Source organism: Zootoca vivipara, chromosome 6 (genome assembly GCF_965207765.1).
Source record: "Zootoca vivipara chromosome 6, rZooViv2.hap1.1, whole genome shotgun sequence".
Taxonomy (NCBI): domain Eukaryota; kingdom Metazoa; phylum Chordata; class Lepidosauria; order Squamata; family Lacertidae; genus Zootoca; species Zootoca vivipara.
This window is the reverse complement of record NC_142589.1, coordinates 68128814-68150232: the sequence shown is the minus strand read 5'-3', so window position 1 is coordinate 68150232 and position 21419 is coordinate 68128814. Positions and strand designations below refer to the sequence as shown.

The following is a 21419-nucleotide window of genomic DNA, read 5'->3' as shown; positions in this document are numbered from 1 at the left end:
TTGGAGCAGAGCCAGTAAAGGCTGGAGCCAGCAGAGGTAGTGGGAGAATCTTGTGGGTTAGGAGGAATGGCCACTTTTGGCTCGTGTGACTGAGATTCCCCACTCCTGATCTAGGAAAAACAGCCCCCACTCAATTTCAGTGGAATGACACCTGCAGACAATACACACAGGAGTCAATTGAGACTTGGGGGCAGTATACACACTAACCTTTAAAGCACATTCCTCTCAAAGAATTCTGGGCCCTGTAGTTTATTAAGGGCTGCTGGGAATTGCAACTCTGTGAGGGGTATACTGCAGTGCCCAGAATCCTTTGAGGGAAAGAATGTGCCTTACAGTTATAGTGTGCATACAGCCAAAGTCATGAGTAAGTTAAGCTGTTGTCTACTCAATGGAGGATGATAGCTCAGCAGTAGATCACCCACTTCACAGAAGGTCACTGGGTCAACCCTTGGTATCTATCACCAGTTAGAGGGATCAGATCACAAGGGATGAGAAAGACCTATTCTTTCTCATATGATAGCCATGTTCAAATATATGAAAGGATGTCATATGGAGGAGGGAGAAAGATTGTTTTCTGCTGCTCCAGAGAAGCGGACACGGAGCAATGGATTCAAACTTCAAGAAAGAAGATTCCACCTAAACATTAGGAAAAACTTCCTGACAGTAGGAGCTGTTCGGCAGTGGAATTTGCTACCAAGGAGTGTGGTGGAGTCTCCTTCTTTGGAGGTCTTTAAGCAGAGGCTTGACAGGCATATGTCAAGAATGCTTTGATGGTGTTTCCTGCTTGGCAGGGGGTTGGACTGGATGGCCCTTGTGGTCTCTTCCAACTCTATGATTCTATGATTCCTGAGACCCTGGAGTAGACCAGGTGGTGCCCTTCAGATCCTTTGGACCACAACTCCCACCAGTCCCACTAGGGATGACAAATGGTCAGGGATGCTGTAGACCAGCAATATCTGGAGAGCACCAGGTTGGAGAAGGCCAGAGTAAACAGGTACGTTTGCCCTTGTATAAGGCTGCTTCCATATGATTAGAGGTGCCTTGCTTTGCAAGAAGACTCCCTATCTCAGTAGTAGTTTGTTTGTTTTTAAAAATAGATCTGACAATACCCACAGGAATGATCAGGGAAAAAGAAAAGAAAAGTGGCTACCAGCCTGCAGAGCTTTTGATCTCTCACAATGGGACATGCCCCAGTCCTGTGGTGGAGCTCAGCAGGAGAGGAGCCAAGGAAGTGAGTTGCCCATCCCACTAGGAGGGCATGTGTCTCAGTTTACATATTCCTTCCCAGTGGTCCAAATGGAAGAGACAACCCATCCCCGGGTCCCCTCCTCCATTGCAAGGTAAAGGCAGATTCCAATGGGGAACTCAAATAGGAATTTGCAGAAAGAGCAACTGTTACAGAAGTGTTGTAATTTAATAAAATTCCAGCACACTTTTTGTATGTGAGCACCCTTTTAAAAAGCAGAGCAAAGAATTGCAGGTCTCTTTTTCTCTGTGTGTCTCTGTTATATGCCCTGAGCTCTTGGGACTGGACAGGCTACAAATCTAATCAGCCAAATGAAAAGCCGGTCCCTAAAATGAACAATCAAGAGTAGCTAAGAAGCAAATCACCAAGAGCCTGGCTGCTACCGTGCCTGGATGCCATATGCACAGGTTTCCACAGAGCACAGAAGGCAGCTAAGCTGCGAAAGGAGCTCCAATATATCACTGTGGCCACAGGAGCTCTCTCTTTCTCTCTCACACACATACACACAGCTCTGATACTCCTGAACAAGCAGCACTAGATGCTTATTGAAGGATGCTTTGGAACCTCCTTCACGCTGAAGGTCGAAACAAGGATGCTGCCTCTGTTCCAAACCGCAAGGGGCACGTCCCAGTGAGAGAGATCAAAAGCAGCTACAGCGCTATGGAAGAAGTATCCACTGGCACCAAGCGAGGTTGGAGCCACCTGAACAGAGCACCTTGAGCTCTGCACAAGTGCAATGAAGCCACAGGATATAGGATGAAGCTGCTAGCACAAATCTTGTACACAGATGGTTGCATTCAAGTCAGTTCTACTCAGAGCACACCTGCTGAAATTAACGGACCCAAGTTAGACATGCCCATTAAACTCCAGTGGGTTCATTCTGATTAATATTCTATTCACTTTCTGTATACACAAGATGTGTTCCTGACTTCACAGTTTTAAAAGTATCCTGGTAAATGATGCATGAAAACATTTTTTTAAAGGGAGCGCCCCAAATCCCCTGGAAGCAGGCAGAGTATCTTATGTTTGTGGGAGAAGGAATCCTCCCTTCAGTGCAGTTACCACAGCTTGTGAACTGGACTTGTAAAGAAGCCTACAAATGTCACTAGCCTAGGCAGGGTGGATAAAAAGCAATGATTTTAAAAATAAAAATAAAAATCAGATTTTTTATTTAAATCGGTTTTTTTATTTAAATCGATTTTTTTAATTTAAATTGGATTTTTTTAAAAATAAAATGCTTTTTGAGGAAAATATATTACCATCCAAAGGTTGTTCCATCATGAAATAAAGATTAGTTTTTTAATTATGTAGAATAAGGTTGTATATGTTTAATTTTTGGGGTAAATAAATTCCATTAATCCATTCACAATTCCAGAGGTTTTTGTAAGATTATTGGGCAGTTTCTCTGCCTACAAGATATTATCACAGATGCTTGGTTTACTTTTGCAGTTCTCAAAACTGAATTTGACTCAACAGAGATCACATGCCTCTTCTTCACAGCAAAAATGTTATAACATGAACAGAGTTGAGAAAAAGACCTTAATCCTATTGTTCTACAAACCTATGAATACAGAAACAACGCCTTCAGTGCTAAGTTTCAAGAAGTTCAGTGAATAGAATAGAAGCAATATTTTTCTGATTGTTTGGAGTGGACAGTATTTAAGTTTTTCATGTGTAGGCTGGGCTGACAGTCTAAGTTTCTTAAAATATATATATTTTGTTTTTGTTTAGCCAAATTAGTTAACAAACATGGATGTTTGTTTAAGCAAATAACATATGCTGTAATGTTATTGTTTCAGTTGAATAAATCTATTTAAATTGTTATTATTAAGGTAATGATTATTTTTCTCCTTCCTAAGTACAACAGTAAAGTTGTCCAAATATGAATGATTAACCTATTAAACTGGGGATAAAAAACTAATATGAAAAGTTATTATTCTAAAAATCTTCATCTACTTGCATATTAAAGTTATACCAGCAAGAATTAGTCTTTATGTAGAAAACTATGATTTATATCAAGCCTTACTGACTAGTGATTTAAATCGTGATTTAAATCAGTTTGATTTAAATCAAATCCACCCTGAGCCTAGGATTTCTTTTTACTACCAATCTCTGGTTGTAGGCTAGCTGTGGAGAAGAAGGGAAAGCCTCCTAACTGCAGCCAGCACAGAAATAAATGCAGCCCACTAGACTCTTAGCAGGCTACTAAAAATATTTCCTTCCGCCAAGTGTCCCAATGGAGGAGGGACAGGGAGATTGGCACCTTCTCTGGCAGTCTGGGGCTACCAGGAGAGTCATTAAACGCAAGACTGGCACTACACACCCCATTCTTTCTCTCTCTCCCCACCGCCCAATATCCATAAGCTTCAACCTTTCTTCCCAGTCTCTGAAAGAGGCTTAGACACCGAATTTCAACTTCTCCACAAAACAGAGCTTGTTTAACAACGTGTAACAATTTAATACGTGAATTTGCAAAATATAACCCACCAATACACAATGCAAAGGACAGTAAGTAAGTAGTAGCAGAAGAATTAAGTCCATTTGCACACACGCCCCACTTTCCCACAGAAACGTTTTGCCCAAAGCGGCTTACAGGAAGATAAAACAAACACAGCTGGTGGTCATATCGATAAAAACAGTTAAAGATATATCAAAACACACAGTTTCAAAATGCACAGATAACGACATGGAAAACAGCAGCCCTGGGCTAACACAAAACTTTATAAGTGACGGACCACTAAACATCAAAAGCCTGTCAGAACAATAATATGTCTTTTAAGTGCTGAATGTCATCATCCATTCCATCATGATGTAGAAACCAGTGCTTATTGCAATTCACGGCTGGGTATTCAGTACAGAACTCCTGCACCCAACCTCTACTCCACTGCATACGTGGGACTGGACCCAAAAGGTTTTACATGCAGGTAGAAATATATTCACATAGCCCTTGGACCAGAAGATTGTACAATATATGAACGAATGACGCCAAGGAAGAGGCCACACATAATCACACAGCCAACTCACAGCAGCACATGATTAGTCCACCCATGTACAGCCACTCAATCATTACCTTTCTTAGAGAGCCGCTCCACCCGCCGTGCCTCGATCTTGTCGCACTTCCGATACCTGCCAGTTAGCCAGACATGACATGGTCAGAGCAAAGAAATCAGCCACAAACAAACTCTTATCTGGTCCACCAGCGCAGGAGGAGCCGAAGGAGCTCTGGCCAACACCCTCCCACCAAGGCAGCAAAGGGTCAGGCCCACAGTACGTAGTCTTGCTCAAAGCAGGTAGAAGACTGTGGAGCTAGACACAGGCAGTGATGGACAGCTGGCCAAATATTCCTCAGTGGGGAAGATGGCCCCATCTGAGAAATGAAAGGAACAGCCCTTTTCTTGCCAGTGGCATTCATTTGTTTATAAGAATTGTATGCTGCAATTTCATTGAAAATATCAAAGCAGTTTACAGCATATATAATAAAATACATGTGGTTTTTAAAATTAACACACACACACCCCAGTTTATCAGCTATCAATTACGGAAGATGTATTCTTAATTATCTGCATAAGCCTAGTAGCAAGGAGAAGTTTAAGCTAATGCCTGAAGGTTAAAACAGAAGGTGTCTGCTGAATCTCTGCTGGAAGAGCTTTCCACAGGACTGGGGTTGTTGTTATTGTTATACCGCCCTTCATCATACGATCTCAGGGCGGTTCACAGAATAAAATGCAAAGAAGTAAAACAAAACAACAAAGCAATAACTTCTACAAATGCATAGTGTAGCCCATAGTAACTCAGGTCCCTGTTTTAAAATAACGTGCTTCTAATCTCCGCAGCTATGGGAAACAGTAGGCGCCTCCAGATTTACTAATATTTTGTGGGAGGGATTGGTGTGCACAATTTAGAAGCGGATTAAAGTGCTCTGCAGCCCTAGGGGCAACTAATCCACTTTTTTATATAAAAAAAGAATCAGACTTTTTAGAGTTAGGAAAGTGATGGGAAAATGCATAGTGGAATAAGATGCATAAACCACTCCACAAGCAGATCAGGATGGTTGCTCATTGTCACATAACCTCCCCACAAGCAAATCAGGACGCATACTCTATAAATAGGCTCCTGGGGGAGCCTAGTGCCCGTACAATGGATAGCCACCCTCTCACCTTCTTGCATGACAGAACTGCCTCAGCTCAGAAACCTCTTCTGCGTAGCTATTAAAAACACAGGAGTCCCATCCTCCTTGACATCTGTCCACCCTTCTGAGGACTCTTCAAGCTAAGATAGGGGAATGCAGCTTCCCGAGGCTATGTGGCACACCTCCAGGTTCCCCCCCCCAAAAAAGTTGCTAGTCTCTGCTTTCTACCACTGCTGTTTAAATACCTCAACTTGAGATTAAACCAAACAGCTCACCTTTGCCAGAACTACCTGCATGCAAGAAGGTGAAGCTGCTGAGTTCACCATGAATAGCAGGTGAGGTGTGAGGAACCTTTTTCAGGCTGAGGACTGTATTCCCTAATGGAATTTCAAGAGAAATGAATATGGAGCCGCTACCAAATATAGTGCAAGGGAAGAATAAGGATGAGGGCAGGAAACACTGCCCAAATAATCCTGATTCCGGATGGGCACCACCATTTTATTTCAGTTCTTACACTAGATTTGGGCACCATTTTACTTTAAGAATCCTGTGCAAGCTGCTTTTACAACTCCTATAAAGCGGGACATAAGTATGCTAAATAAACAAACCACCCAATCACTTCCAGACTTCATGGCAATTGGCACGTGGTTGGGCAAATACAGTATGCACCTGTGCTCCCCAATCGAACAAGAGGCAAGCTGCTTTTGTATGCAGATCTCCGTTACCGAAATGGGGCAAACGTCTACACACTTACAGGCCTATCTTTCCTGCCTTAAAGCCCGGGAACTTGTTTTACAAGTAGTGGCTGCCAAGGCATTTAGCAGGCAAGATTCTGCAGCCAAAACCGAGCTCTGCACGGGAGCTGCACAACTCCAGCATCTACCTAACCTCAGCCACAAAACCACTATTTTCCTGGCTGGGCAGAGAACTCTTCAGTCATAGCTTCCAGTTCCCAAGCAGCACAGAAGAAAGAAGCTGGAGGGCAAAATTCAGCAAAGAACTGGAAACCGCCCCCCTGGACATACTCACACGCAGCACTGCTTCTTGGTGTTTGGCCCGCCAAACTTTGGTTTGTCTAGGCAGTTGATGCACTCCCCACAGTCCTGCAGCTTCAGGCAGCCTTTGCACTTCCCACAGCGCGTCATTCTGTTCTTCTTGCCGTGGTGGTGGTGGTGGTGGTGGTGGTGGGAGCCATGGCGACGCACAGGGGGTGGTGTGGCCTTGACGGCGGTATCTGCCTTCACTTGCTTCTGGTGGCCGCTTTCACTCTCTGAGGCTGAGGAGGTCTCTGCAGAAGGGAAAGTTCAAAAAGATGACCGGAATGCAGCTCCATCTCGAGGCCCCAGAGAGCACCTCTGTACGTCACCCAAATATTTCTATGGGCGCAAGGAAAGCTCGGTGCAGCCAACGTAAAAGGGAGCAGGCCACAAAAGGATCTGATTCACTTATTAGGTCAGAGAATCATATGATTGTAGAGTTGGTAGGGACCTCTGGGGTCATCTAGTCCAACGCCCAACTCAGCTAAAGCATCCCTGACAGGTGGCCATCCAACCTCTGCTTAGAAACCTCCAAGGAAGGAGAGTCCACAACCTCCCAAGGGAGACCATTCCACTGGCGAACAGCTTTCCAGTGTGGTGTAGTGGTTAAGAGCGGTAGACTCATAATCTGGGGGACCAAGTTAGCGTCTCTACTCCTCCACCACATGCAGCTGCTGGGTGACTTTGGGCTAGTCATACTTCTTTGAAATCTCTCAGCCCCAACCACCTCACAGGGTGTCTGTTGTGGGGGAGGAAGGGAAAGGATAATGTTAGCCGCTTTGAGACTCCTTTGGGTAGTGATAAAGCGGGATATCAAATCCAAACTCTTCTTCTTCTTCCAAAGAGTCAGACTTTTAATTAGGTAAGACTGTGTGCTATGGGCAAGAAGGGAACTCAGCCCGTATAAAGGCTCCTGCATTTTCACTTTGAAACTAAAGGCTTAAGTATGGAATTGCTCCTCCCAAAAAAAGTACAGGCAACTCCTCGTTTACCTGAGTCTGATTGACGCCTAACTGCACAAATGCCTGGAAGTGAATTGAAAAATGACAAAATGGGCCTAGAAGAGCCCAGAAGGGGCAAAAAAAGGCACAAAAACAGCACCCAGCAATCACAGGAGCCTTTGCACCACCCTCTGAGGCCTGAAGAAAGTTGGTGTTTGAGCAATGAGGTTTGGAGTGAGGAACTGTTCACATGGAAGTCCCCCTCCCATGGGACTTCTGTTGGAGAAGGCTCTGCCCCTCACCTCCATCAACTTCCAAAAACGTTCAACAACCAAGGCACGGCTTTCAATTGGCTGCAGGAGCTTCATGCACCAAATCAGAAGCCATGGAAGCCACACCAGACGTTCGGCTTCCAAAGAGTGTTCACAAACACTCACTTCTGGGTTTGCGGCATTCGGGAACCAAAACGTTTGAGTCGCAAGGCGTTTGGGATCCAAGGTAAAACTGTATCTGCTTTTCAACATTGTGGTATATCACCAGCTAAACATCGTGATATAATGATATACCACAATGTCTGAAATAAGGATGGGGCTATGTAGAAGCAATGGCTGGCTTCATGGGTCCCCCCCCCCCAATACTGTGATTTTTGCATAGCACAGACGCATATACATCATAAGTCGTTATATATTACCAGGTCAAAAATTATGAAACTGGTATCACAATACGGACTTCAAACCGGTTTTGGATGCTATATCACCCAGCCCTAACACACATCATGATTTGCAATATATTGCCAGGTCAAAAATTATGAAAGCGATAGAACGATACGGACTTCAAACCGGTTTTGGACGATATATTGATATATTGCCCAGCCCTACCATCAGCCCTAGCCAAAACCAGTGTCCCCTGAATATGGCATAATAGCTGTGCTCTCCAGGATCTGTGCAGAGCTCCCCCGATTATCCCACCGAGGATCAATAAACATCTTTGCCTCGTAGCTACAGAAGGAGGTGCCACATATTAGTGCGCCCATTAATAGCCCTGTGAGCTTGCAGCTGAACGCTCAAGTTATCATGCTCACCCTTTAAAAAGAGGCCGCAGCGTGTAAAGGAAAGAATGCTTCAAGCTGGCGTCCCCACACAACCACTCACCCTCTACTGTGGGCGATGCAGCGATCTCCTCCCTCTCCCGCAGCGGCAGGGCACTAAGGCGCGGCACATCCTCTGGCACCATGGCACGAGACTGCCCCAGGGCCACTGAGGCATGCCGACACACGTGCTTGATCCGAGGGCCCTGCACGGGGGACTCCTGGCCCTGCAAGGGAAGAGAATTAGGATCGGCCATGGGCATGAATGGTAAACAGGGCCGGCCCTGAAATACCACCACCCCCCCCAGTTCTCAGTGAATCTGCACCACCTGACACTTGCCAGGAGTACAGAGGACTGCACTGCTAAAAGCCACTGGCAGGACAGACCAAGAAAGGCAATATCCACAGAGGATACCCGTGTCTACATAGGATCCATTGCTCTGGAAACCAGAATCACTGGAGTTCAGCTACACCACTGTATATACAGGTAGGTAGCCGTGTTGGTCTGAGTCGAAGCAAAATAAACTTAGTTGGTCTTTAAGGTGCTACTGAAGGAATTTTTTTATTTTACCACTGTATATACATGCAAATAGGGCACCAGTTACCTGCTTCCTGTCCTCTTTCTTGTCCTCTTCTGCCACTTTGAGTTCAGTAGTCACCTCCTGCTTAACGGGGACCTTTGGAGTCTCAAAGAGCTCAGTATTGACTGTTTGACAGCCCTATAGGGAAGAGACACACAGATGAAAGATAGTTGGTTACTTAGTTAGCATTTGAGACTCTTTTTGCGTATACCAAATGTCCCAAGCAACACTGTCCCTCTCCCCATCATAATGGCAGCTCTCAGCCTGCAAATGTGTTTGTGGAAACTGACCTGTGACGCCAGTTGCACAAACACAGAACAACGTGCCTATATGTATAGTGCTGTCCAGATATTGCTGAGACTCTAACTCCCATCAACCCCAGCCAGCATGGTCAATGGTCAGGGATGCTGGGAGTCACAGTCCACAACTTCTGGTGGGCACCATGTTGGCTAACCTATGGAGACACAACTGTATTGCAAAGCAAAGAACTGGACATACCTTCCGAACAGTCCAATGGCTGGTACTAAAAATTCAGACTCTCTTTAAAAAGCAAAACAAAGATGACACTGGAAACCCACAGTCTTGGCTCCCGGGAATTGAGGAAAAACCTAAAAGTGAAGGCCATTTGCGCGGGACTCGTGAAAACAAGAGGCGCTTCGGTGGGAGCTGTGTGACTTCTACTCTCAGTATAGCTACTGTACCCCAATCACCACCTTCAGCCTCAGCCTCTCTCTCTCCCTCCTTCATCCCCACACTTATAGACTTGTAGAGTTGGAAGGAACCCCTGAGGGTCATCTAGTCCAACCCCCTGCAATGCATTACTGGTCTATTTCAGGATTCTCGGCTTTTCTTCTCCAACACACATCAACACACACAAAAAATCAAAGACTATTTGGGGGGGACCCCAAACATTAATTATACCAGAAACAAAGCTTTCAAAATGGAAGCACGTGCATTTACGCACGCTTGCTCTTTATGTTAATGTAATAAAATCAAAGAGTGCTTTCTGAATGCAAAATGGAGAATTTCACTTACCTAGAAATTCTGGTTGTTCAAAGAATATGAGGTTTAGATTATTTAAACACAACTCTTTAGACACCCAAGCTAGGCGAATGGGCATTAAGATGGCAAATGTGATTCGATGAAACAAGGGCAAAGTGGCACACACTTGGGTAAAAAAATAATAATTGACAGGTGAAACTCAGAAAATTAGAATAACGTCGAAAAGTGCATTTATTTCAGTAATGCAACTTAAAAGGTGAAACCAATATATGAGATAGATGCATGACATACAAAGCAAGATATGTCAAGCCTTTATTTGTTGTAATTGTAATTATTTGTCGTTAGACGGGTCAATTATAAATGGAATGTAATTACAGTAATGAAATGTAATAGCGATGTTTATTTTTGTATTATTGTAACTATTTGTTTTATTACTGTGGAATTTCCAAAAGAAAACATTTGTAAAAATTAAAAGAAAAATAAAAAATAATAAGTTGCATTACTGAAATAAATGCACTTTTCAGCGATATTTTAATTTTCCGAGTTTCACCTGTATGAGAAGGGCTGGGTGATATAAGCTTTTCTATGTTGCAATGTATCACCAGTCAAACACCGCGATATTGTGATACATGCGATGTTTAAAAGCAGAGGGAGCCAGTATGGGACAGCTGCACATTCCTGCATTTCAGGGGGTTGGACTAGAGGATCCTCAGGGTCCCTTCCAATTCTATGATTCTAAGTACCCCATCTCTGTTTTAATGGGAAAAATGACCTGTGTGGACACTTATACAGGGTGAACGTTAAGTTTACTGACAACGTCTCTTGATGAACAATACACAGTACCACAGTGGGGCATGGAGCTTAAAAACAAAATAGATAAATCAAAACCATTAACTGAGGCCCCAAAGACCACTGGCATTTCCTTCTACAATGCACAGCCTTGCCTATCGCGCCAAAGCCTTGCCACTCCCACCCCTGAGGCTTCTCTTACCGGTGTCATTTTGAAGTGCTTCTGCTGATCGATCTTGTACAGCTGTACCTTGGCACGAGTGAGCAAGCTGTATACCTTATCCATGCTTGACAGCTGGGTAATAAGGGGCTTTGGCTCCTCTGCAGGGGGCTTCAGTGCCTCCGAGCGCAGGCTAGCTGGCTCTCCCTCACTCTCTGAACTCTCAGCTGCCACCTCCTCCTCCTCCTCCTCCTCTTCCACTTGGGCCGACGGAGGGAGAATCCTCCGGATGGCCACCTTGTGAACTACGCCAGGAGAATTGACATCCTCCATGGTGATCAGCTCTTTGCCCTGAGCCCCAAGTGGACTAGAAACCTCTGGGAAGAGGGGCAAGGCAAGGTGGTTCGTCCTTCCCAACAGCTTCTTGCCACTGCGGGTCACAACTGGCTCGTAAGGGAGCAGGAGACCCTCTTGCTGCAGTGCGGGGAGGTCCCTCCTGAGCTCGGGGGACGCAGGCACTAGATCAGATTCCTCAGGAGACACCGTCAGAGATTCGTAGATCTTAAGGTGTGCCTCGCTGGGTGTGAACTGGGGGGCTCGCAGCAGCGGGGTCCGCTTGGCTGGGGGAGATGGGGTTGGTGCTGGAGTACTGAGCAAAGGAGACGAATCTTCGCAAGGAAGATGGAAGAGTGCCTTGCCTGTATCCTTGGGGGACGATGTGGGGCTCAGTGAGGTCCACCTGAATGTGGGCTCCCGAAGGATGGAACGGCGCTTCTCAGGTAGGGCGGGAATGGAGGAAGGTAGGAGGGGCACACTGGGGGAAGGCGGGGGCGACAGGGCCCGAGAGGTATCTTTATCAGGGGAGCTAGGGGCTGGGGGAGTCAGCTGAAGGGGAGTCTCCAGCAATGGCAGCATGGGAGTCTCCTGCTTGTCTGCACAAGGCCCATCCGCTGCAGCGCTTTCCACGGGCTTGGCTGCCTTCTGCGGAACCTCGTCCATAAAGCGGCGGGGGGTCCGGATGAGGCGCGACGAGCGGGCGCTCACCACGGGCATGATGAACTGGCGGATATTCTTCAGGAAGTTGGCCTTGTGACCTGGTGCCTCTTCGAAGCCAGGCCCGCCAAGCTGCTGTGCAGCTGCTACAGCCTCCTCCCTGGCTTTGGCCGGCAGGTGCTGAGAAGCCAAACGCTGGGCCCGCTGCGTAGCGGTCAGGGGAGGACGCCCACGACCCCTTTTCGAACACTGCGCCCGCGTGGAAAGGGCAACGCTGGAAGTCCCCTCCTCGGAAACAACTCCTGACCCGTCACTCTGCGGGCAGGGCTGCTGGTGCTCTTGTTGGCCAGCTATCTCACTGGGCGAAGCCGGAACGCCACCTCCCGGTGCTGGAGCTTCTGGTTCTGGCTCAGAAGCCTCCAGCTCCAGGACAGGAGCCTGTGGTAGTTGCTCAGATTCTTGGGCAATCACCTCCAGTTGTGGCTCTGGCTCTGGGGCAGCAAGTTCTGGCTGGGGCTCTGGCTCTGGCTCTGGCTCTGGGGAAAGGACCTCTGCCTGAGATTCTGGAGTAGAAGACTCGTCTTTCTGTTCCGGCTCTGGGGCAGACCCATCCGACTCCGACAAAGGGGCCTCTGACTCCGATACAGACCGGGAAGGAAGTGGGGAGATTCCCTTCCTCGGCACAACGCTCCACTTCCTCTTACGCCCCCTCCTGTGCCCGGGAGTCTTTAGCCGGACATGGGTCACCACCAGCTGGCCGGACTTGTGCCGCTTGGCCTTTGAGAAGAACTTCAGGATGAGCGGCGGCTTTTTCGGGGGCTCCTGGGGCGGAGGGGAGGGGCTGGCTGCTTGGCATGGCGAGGGTGACCGAGGGCTGCTGCTGCTGCTGGGTTCCAGGGTGGAATCTGGAGCTTTGGTGCTTTGACAAGGAGGCTTGGGTCTTGCAATGAGCCTCTTTGTGAGAGAGCCCCGTGGCCGGCCTCGCGGCCTGGGTGACACAACAGAGTTAAGGTCCTTCTCCATTTGTGACGGAAGGGCAGGGGAGACGGAGGGTTTCGTGGGGTCGCCCGGCTCTGAGTCTGCTTCAGGCTGCTCAGGAAGCATGCCGCCAACTTGGGGGCTGGAAGCCGACAGCCGATCTGTCCTTGCTGGAGACCCCTTGTTGCTCTGAAGCAGCTCAGCCAAAGCCTTCACCATCCGCTCCCGTTGGGATTCCACAGCTCTCTGCTTTGACAGCCGCTTGGAAAGGGTGTCCTCAGCAAGCCCCCTTTTTTTCCGACCACGTGCTGGCAGCACTGCACCTGTAAGGAGAGAAGGAAACCTTGCCTGTCAAAATGCCTCTCAAGTTTCCAACCTACAAGGGCAGTGTGTACATCACCAGGCCCCGGATATAACATGATGGGAAGTGCTCCTCCAGAGAGCTGAAGGATGCTCAATACTTCAACTTGCAGACAGTTTTGTTGAAATGGTTAAACACTTGGACTGGTCACTTACAGTAAGTAAACAACTGCTTCCAGATGAGCACATGCAACACCACTGACAGGCAGCACCCATAATTCCTTACTACCGGTAGCAGGAAAACATAGGAGGACACTGAAGGCGGCATTTTCTTCCACCGATGATTAGTAACATGTATTCCCCACTTTTGAGGAGTCAAGACTTTTCAGCACCTATGCTCCAGAGCTCCCTGCCTGTTGATATGACAGTCACTGTCTTGATTCTGGCACCTACTAAAAACTCCCTTTTGTTTAGGCAAGCCTACCCAGACAGATAATTTTAATTTGTTTTTTTTTTAATGTCTACTTGTCCTTAAGCTGCTGATTTTATCCACAAATTGACTTGCTTTTAAAGTTTGTTGAATTTATCTATATATAACAAAATTAATAAGAAAATGCTGTTTTATATAAATTGCTTAGAGTTCTTTCTTTTAAAATCAAGTGGTCTATACATTTTGTTAAATAAATGAAGTGAACAGTTCTGTCAGATTCTCTTCAGTATTCCCCAGAGTGCACCTATAGGGAAGCTGTGATAATATACATTAAAAAAAAAATCTCAATCAACTCTTTGTAAGTCAGATGATGAACCAGTTAAACGTTCTTCCATCGGTTGGCAGCCCTTGTAACAACAGAAAGCAAGAAGACACAATTTGCTAGGAACAAAGGTGAAACTCCATATCTGGTAGGCATGCAACTGAGCTAAGTCAAACGGCATGACAAAAAGATGGGAAAATTGCTGGGCTTCTGATTGCATTTTACATTTCCATGCCAGCCTTCATCCAAGGATCACAGGGTGGCTGTGTACATTATCAAAACACAAAAATGCATATCCTAGTAACAAACAAAAATTACCCACCCAGTTTAAAAGACCATAGTTGGCTTAATTAGCCCAAGGCTACCTTTGCTTTTGTTTTAGTTCAAATTCTGGATGCTGCTTTTATACTGTAACTGTTTCATTTTCTCACTTGTACTATAGTATTGGTAGATGTAGCTGTCTGTTTTCACTGCATAAAGTTGATCTCAGTGTTCCATGAGCTGAAGATCAAGACACGCAAGCAGGGCAACTAATTAATATAATGAATTGTTTGCTTTGGATAGCTTTCTTGTAACAAAAAAACAGTTGTGGGGGCACCACATCTAGACTTCCTGTGCCTGCTTTTTTGGGAAGAGAAGTAGCACATAATCTAAACATGCTATTAACATGTAACATGTAGTTTGGCCCTCTGACAGAATGCTGTGCTTTATTCCTACTACTACTACTATTTTAGTCTGGCTATGCTTGTTTCTGTTCAACAGAATTTCTTAATTGGTTTTTTATGTGTTGTTTTTCCATGTTGCTATTGCTGGGACTAAGTGTGTGTGTGTGTAAGATGCTCCAGACCACTGTCAGATCGGCCAGAAAACCATCAAGAGGCACCTGCAATGGCACCCTTACCTCTTTTAAACCGTAGAGCAGCACACAGCGAGCTCTGAGAGGCGTCATCCTCTGAATGGAAGCCCAGGAACTCCTTCTGCCAGGCAAGAGAGAAGGAACTGGAGTCACAAGAAGTGAGGGTCACACTCAAGGCAGAAACCACCCGGCCCTTTCCTTACATCAGATCACCCATGTAGCCAAGGTTAAACCCCATTCTTCCAACACCACTGCACAACTCTGGGGTGCCTCCCCATCACCACCACTGCCCACACAATTCTTTGAAAATAAAGGGGGAGGATTTATTTACATTTCTAAGCCACACTTTATTCAAGCAGATTCCAGGGCAGCGTACAATAGACAAAACACCTGGGGAGGGCTGTGTACAATGTGTTAATGGCAGAGCAGCAAGACACATCTTCAAAAACAAACCCTGCAGAGTTACTTGGCATCATTCAGATTTGTTTGATGAGAAGTGTCTCAGTGTTACAGAGCTTATTCAAATGTATGGACATACGGATGCCAAAGCATGTATACATCTACTGGGAATTGCGTGCAAAATGGCCAGTTTGCCCTGCACTTCTCAGAGAAGCAGCAATCAAAGCTTTTTCCGTATGTGGCTGCTGTGATTACTACAGGGCAAGTCAGTCATTTATTATTACTATTACTGAAAATTCTATACCGCCCTTCAACCAAGAATCCCCGAGCAGTTTACAATATGAAGACACAAAAATACACACCACAGTAACAAGCAAAAACAATACTCCCACTTTAAAAGGCCATAGATGGTTTAATTAGCCAAAGGCCTGGGAGAAGAGGGATGTTTTTGCCCAGCGCCTAAAGGTATCTTACAAAGGTGCCAGGTGAGCCTCTCTGGGGAGAGCACTCCACAAAGAGGGAGCTACTGCAAAAAAGGCCTATTTTCATGTTGACACCCTCCAGATCTCGTGTGGAGGAGGCACGCAAAGAAGGGTCTCAGAAGATGATCTACTCACAACTGACACACTGTGTATAAGAGAATTGGCCCAACACATGGGTAACTTTACTGTATATGGAAACCAAGTGCTATGTACCAGATTTCCCACATCTATACAAAATAACCTCAGACCCACATCTGAGCACAGAGTGGACTCATCTTTGGACGTGCAGAGAAAGTTCCTGGGCCTGCTGTCCCTCTCTTCTGAAATGTGAGAGTCAGGTTAGACTGGGTCTCAGCAAACACAAAACCCCCAGACATAGCCATAAATTTATCCATGTTGGGGGACTGATTCTGAAGGTCCCAAAGAAATTTAGGGAACTCTCAGGCACTGCATGCAAGGCTGGAGGTAATGGCCGCTGGGTGACAGATGGCATGCAAAATGTACATCAGATAATGGATGGAGCAACTCCTGGAGAAGATCAACAGGGAAGCATGAGAGCCATTATCTCTCTTTACCTATTTTCCATGGATTCTCACATTCTCTTACACTTGCAGCTATAAAGTGGGTGGTTGCTTCTGAATTCGAATTCAAGTCCTTCTGCATCCCCATGCAGCAGTTCTTGGAACTGTGCTGCAAAGGGGAAGCATTACTGGAAGCAGACAGCTGCTATAAGCTGTGGATATACACTGCACATGCAGCAAGATATGCTTTAGTCTATATCAGAGCTGTGGAACCTGTGGTCCTCTAGAAGTTGCTGGACTCCAACTCCCATCAGAACCACCCCACCTGGTGGATGGTCGGAAATGATGGGGTCTGTTGATCCAGCAATCTCTGGAGAGTCAAAGGTTCTTCAACCCTGGGCTAGATGCTGCTATTCAGTGCTGATTTGGATATGGTATATGTGCAAACCTAGTAACACCTATCTAGCCAATGCTTCCTCCTTTCTCTCCACTGTGTGCATATAGTATAGCTGTAATAGACTGTCAAAGGAAGGCCTACTATTCAGAATTTGCTCATTGTTCCAGAAAGAGTTTTCAGCATTTTTGCACCAAGAGAGGTCAGCAGAATCATCTCAAAATGCACCACAGAGCATGTGGTCTACTACTGCAGTAGAGAGCAACCAGCCAGGAAATGAAAGTTCCTTATAATTCTTGAGAGTTCTTCATTTTCTAACTGTTACTCTCCGATCAAAGCAATGAATGATGTGAGACAGAACTCTGGGTTCCATTCGGAAATTCTCAGTATATTTGAGCCGACAGGTGAGACCAAACCTGTGTTCAGCTAAGGCAGCAGGGCAGGTGGGGTTAACTGTTATTTTACCCCATTCTTCAGTCAAAAAGAGGGCCCCAGAGCAGCGTACAAATGTCAGTGATAGCATCTGGTGTGATCTGGCCAAGAAAGAGAAACTAGGATAGGACTATGCAGTTAGATGCAAACTTGCTTCTTAATTGAGAGATCAGCAGGGCAGGTGTAGTACCAGTTCACTCCTATACTTTATGTCATGAAAATGAATGGCAGCTATCCATTCCTGTGGGGAAACAGCTATATGTGGGAAATGAATTACAGTGGGGGCAAAACTTTCCCTTCATCCATACACCTCAGACTGGTCTCACTTCTGGGCTGCAGGAAGAGGGAAAGCAATATATTTTAATGCTCATCACCAAAAAAATAGAAACAGGGTTGTGATGAGGTAGAAAAGGTGCCCCCAGTTCCACATCCGTACATACTTCAGTGTTGGCACTGCTACTGCAGCAATTGGGGGGACGGGACCAAACACTTTGTTTTGCTTTAGTCTACAAGTGCATGCCTTGTGTTTTTGTGCAAACTGCAATAGGAGCAAGTGGTGGTTTCAACTTCTGGGAACTGGAGGTAGCAAACAGGGTTGGCAGGATAAGAACTGGAACTTGCCACCCTCTCTTCCGCCCCAAACCTGGTGGGCTTTCAGGTAGCATCATTGCTCTCTCAATCTCATGGTAAAATCAGGTAGCTGAGGGTTTATCAGTTTAGGAAAGAAACAGTGTTACCAATAAAGAAGGCATTAATGATTAGCGTCCACATACTTGGGGAAAACCATAGATAAGGAGGACGCAAGTTTGTGATCAAAACGACATTTTGGGTGAAGGAAACACTGCTACACACACACACACACACACACACACCTAAAGCAGAGATGGGGGGGACTTTTTCAGCCTGAGGATCACCGTTTAAGGAAGAAATATAATTGGTGGGACGAACCAGAGGCGAAGTGGGCACAGCAACAACATTCCAGCCAGGCAAAAGCACTTGGGGTGCAACATGGCCAGTGAGGATTATGGTCCAGGGAGAGTTCAGAGGGCAAGCTCGAGGGCCACATTTCGCCCCTGGGTGTAAGCGTCCAAGCCCTGGTCTAAGGAACCATAATTCAGCCAGAAACGCCCTCTTCAGGTGTTACTCATGCACACAGCAGATCTCCCCTCACCCCCGGCCGAGTTGTCCTTCTGCAACAACATGCTGTGTGCAGAGACCAACTCACAGAGAAGGGCTCCATGCAACTAGGCTTCCCAATCATGCAGAGTCTCTGCATGCGAATAGATACTCCTTCTGCTTTTAGACCTGCCCCCCCCTCCAGCGTCAACACCAGTATACCCTACACATAACTAAAATGGACTAGAGCTTGTGCAAGTCTATCCAGGAAGTCCAGGGCTGAGAGAAGCTTGATATGCGGAATGTTCATGCGTCCGTTGATAACAAACTGAGGATGGAGAGGGAAGACAACTGACTTGCCAAAGGCCTGACAGCTTATAGCAAGTATCCTGGAGAATTTGGGGGCGGGGGAGAAAGAAAGGGGGAGGAGCCTCTCTCGGAAACGGTGTTTTCTCCCTCTCACCATATAGCTAGAAAATACAAATACAGATTTTGGGTCCTGGTAATCCTCTAGTATGATACAGAAGAAAGTCTCAGTGATGGGGGGGAGCAGGGGCAGGGATCAGACCAAGGCCCCTCCACAAAGGTGTCCCCAAGGGCACCTCTTGGCTTTCTCCTATGTAAGCGAGTGGCTGCCATTAAATCCTATGGGAAGGTAGTAGGTAAGGGAGTCATTTCCTAATGGACAATCTTCTGGGGCTGCATGCTAGGGGTAGGTGGGAGCAGCAAGCAAAATAGGCATGTTAATGGATGTGACAGTAGGCTACGTTCCAGACACATGAAAGCTAGTGGTGTCTATAGCTACCTACCTATAGCTACCTCCACCCAGGCAGGCAAGATCCGCCATTAGGCACTTGAGGAAGGAATGAGGGAGGACTGATGAAAGGTGTGGCCTAGTGAGACTCTTGAGGGTCACACAGAGAAGTCTGCAGGGGGCACATTGGCCCCAAGGTTCCCTATCCTCACAATAAGGGCACCTCCAAACCTGGCGGCCAAGCACCCACTGGCAGGTTGGCAAGCCCTCCTTCCAGACAAGAAACCCCACACATCCTAATAGGCATCCCCCCTACATGTGTCATTTATCAATATAAAACACTAGGGCTGCAACGTTTGATTAAAACTTTGGAAATGGAACTGAATAATTGCCTTAAAAAGGTGTCCCTGATTAAGCGAGTGAATTGTTTTAATATTACTTTAACACAAGTGTTCATAAAAATTGCAGATGGCAATCACAAAAGGGCAGTTCCAGAAGGGCAGCAAACACAGCAAAGAGCGCTGTAGTACCTTATTTTTAAAATAATTGGTAGCATTTTTAAAAATAATTGGTAGAGACATATGTACATTTTTTGATAGCAGTGGTAGGGAGCAGTGAAGCCAGAAGGAAACAAAATGCATAAATAACAGAGACAATTATGAAAAAACCTAAGTGAGTGACCACTAACAAGACAAGGTTGGCAATAATGCAAAGCTCCTGGCACTAGTAAGCTGGGGGGCAAATGACAGTTCCTAGGACTCCTAGAATTGTTAAAAGTGGCATAAATGTGCTTAAAATGTATGGTGTGGCTGGGACCTTAAAACACACACAATCCCAATGATATTTCAGGCATCTGGTGAAGAGGATGCTAGTCCACAAAAGCATATGCCATAATAAATGTTCCAGCCTTCAAGGTGCCATGAGATTCCTCCCAGTGGGAGAAAGAAAAATGTATTTTGGAACACCTGATGCAACTTATGTCCGCACATCATCTAGAAACAGAAGAAATCTGCTTGTTGTTACAAACGATTGCTTGGCCTCTTGCATGCCAGTTTCTGCAGCTTTTTAGATTTTTATTTTAGCACACCTGTATCTTGCCTTCCTTCCTTCCTTCGTGGAACTCAAAGCAATGTTTGTGGGGTTCCCTGGCCATTGTCCAGTTTAGATTCAGCAAGGTGGCTGTGTCGTCATGTACCCCCATCAGACATTTACCCTGGGATGGATCTTAATCGATTAACCAACCAAAACTCATCCAATTAATCAGCCAACATTTATTTGAACGGGTGGACAGCTTTACTGGGGGGGGGGGGGAACAGCTAACTCCATAGTTCATGATGTGAAGGTCACATTGTTCACAGATCACAGAGGAAACACAGGACCGGGTTCACAAGGCTCTGCTGTCACAGAAGGCACAGGGATATTGCACACTTAAATGCAGTGTCGAAATCTTCTTGCACGCATGCAACTGGCACTCCAAGGGCAGGCAGCTTGTCAAGCCTCCTTCCCTGATGGAACAATAGGGAGATTATGCAAAGATGCTTCCATATAGGATATCGCTCATACGCATGCTCAAGCTGAGACACACTGCATAACGCCTCCTGCTGAACACTTGAACCCGGACTCAAGACAATGAACCAACCATCCTTATATTTTGAGGACCAATCCTAGGGTGTATTTTTCCCTCTCTATCACTGATTTGTGATTCTGAAAAAAAATAATCAACAAATATGTCTCAAGCCAACTACTGATCTCTAGAGCAGGGGTCGGCAAGGTTTACCTCGCCTGGGCTGGTTCACTCCAGCGGAGATCCCTTTGTGGGCTGGATTGCGTGTGTGCATGCGCGCCCGCTATTTCCGGCGTCTGCATCTGCGCAGACGCAATTTCTGGCGTCGGCATCTGCACAGACACAATTTCCGTCGTTGTCGTCTGCACAGAAGCGATTTCCGCCGCTGGTGGCCACAGACGCAATGTCCAGCACTGTGGAAGCGAGTCCCCGAGCCACGCTGCATCGGTTTAGCACAGCATGCAGGGACTCGCCAAGTAGGCGGATCGGTTTGGGGGCGGCTCATAGGCCCCGTGGGCTTAGGTTGCCTACCCATGCTCTAGAGTGTCTTAATTCACCCATGCCCTCCCTGACCTGTTGTGGGTAATTATCCACTGCAGACACAGAAAGTGGAGAAAACGGGAATTGATGAAACAGAGGCAAACAAGGGCCCTGTCTAGGTGTGCCAGTATTACACTTTTGGTAAAGGTTACTGAAGGGCTTCCCAGGTTTGTTTTTTTAAAAAATATTTTATTTCAACTCAACAGCAAGCAGGGAAAGTGTTTCCAGACAGTTCCCATGTGTCTGTTACGATGGTTATAAAAGCAGCAGTAACTGGAGCTAGCTCTTACCTGGCTGCGAGGAAGAATGCCATTCAACCTCACATGGCCATTTCTGACACTGGTCACATTAGGGACTGGTATACCA

At 46.3% G+C, this 21419-nt stretch overlaps 1 protein-coding gene across 3 annotated transcripts in view; it reads right to left on the bottom strand.

Moving 5' to 3' along the window:
- Positions 1-21419, bottom strand: part of KMT2B (lysine methyltransferase 2B) — a 65764-nt gene that overhangs the window by 31308 nt on the left and 13037 nt on the right. For 2 of the 3 annotated variants that reach the window (XM_060275713.2, XM_035117080.3), the window contains exons 2-7: positions 14897-14972; positions 11015-13266; positions 9046-9159; positions 8505-8667; positions 6405-6663; positions 4317-4372 (exon numbers count right to left, since the gene is read on the bottom strand). In XM_060275713.2, coding sequence (XP_060131696.2) covers positions 4317-4372; positions 6405-6663; positions 8505-8667; positions 9046-9159; positions 11015-13266; positions 14897-14972 — 2920 coding nt within the window. The remainder of the gene's footprint in view (positions 1-4316; positions 4373-6404; positions 6664-8504; positions 8668-9045; positions 9160-11014; positions 13267-14896; positions 14973-21419) is intronic. The other variant, XM_088671129.1, reaches the window with a different exon arrangement.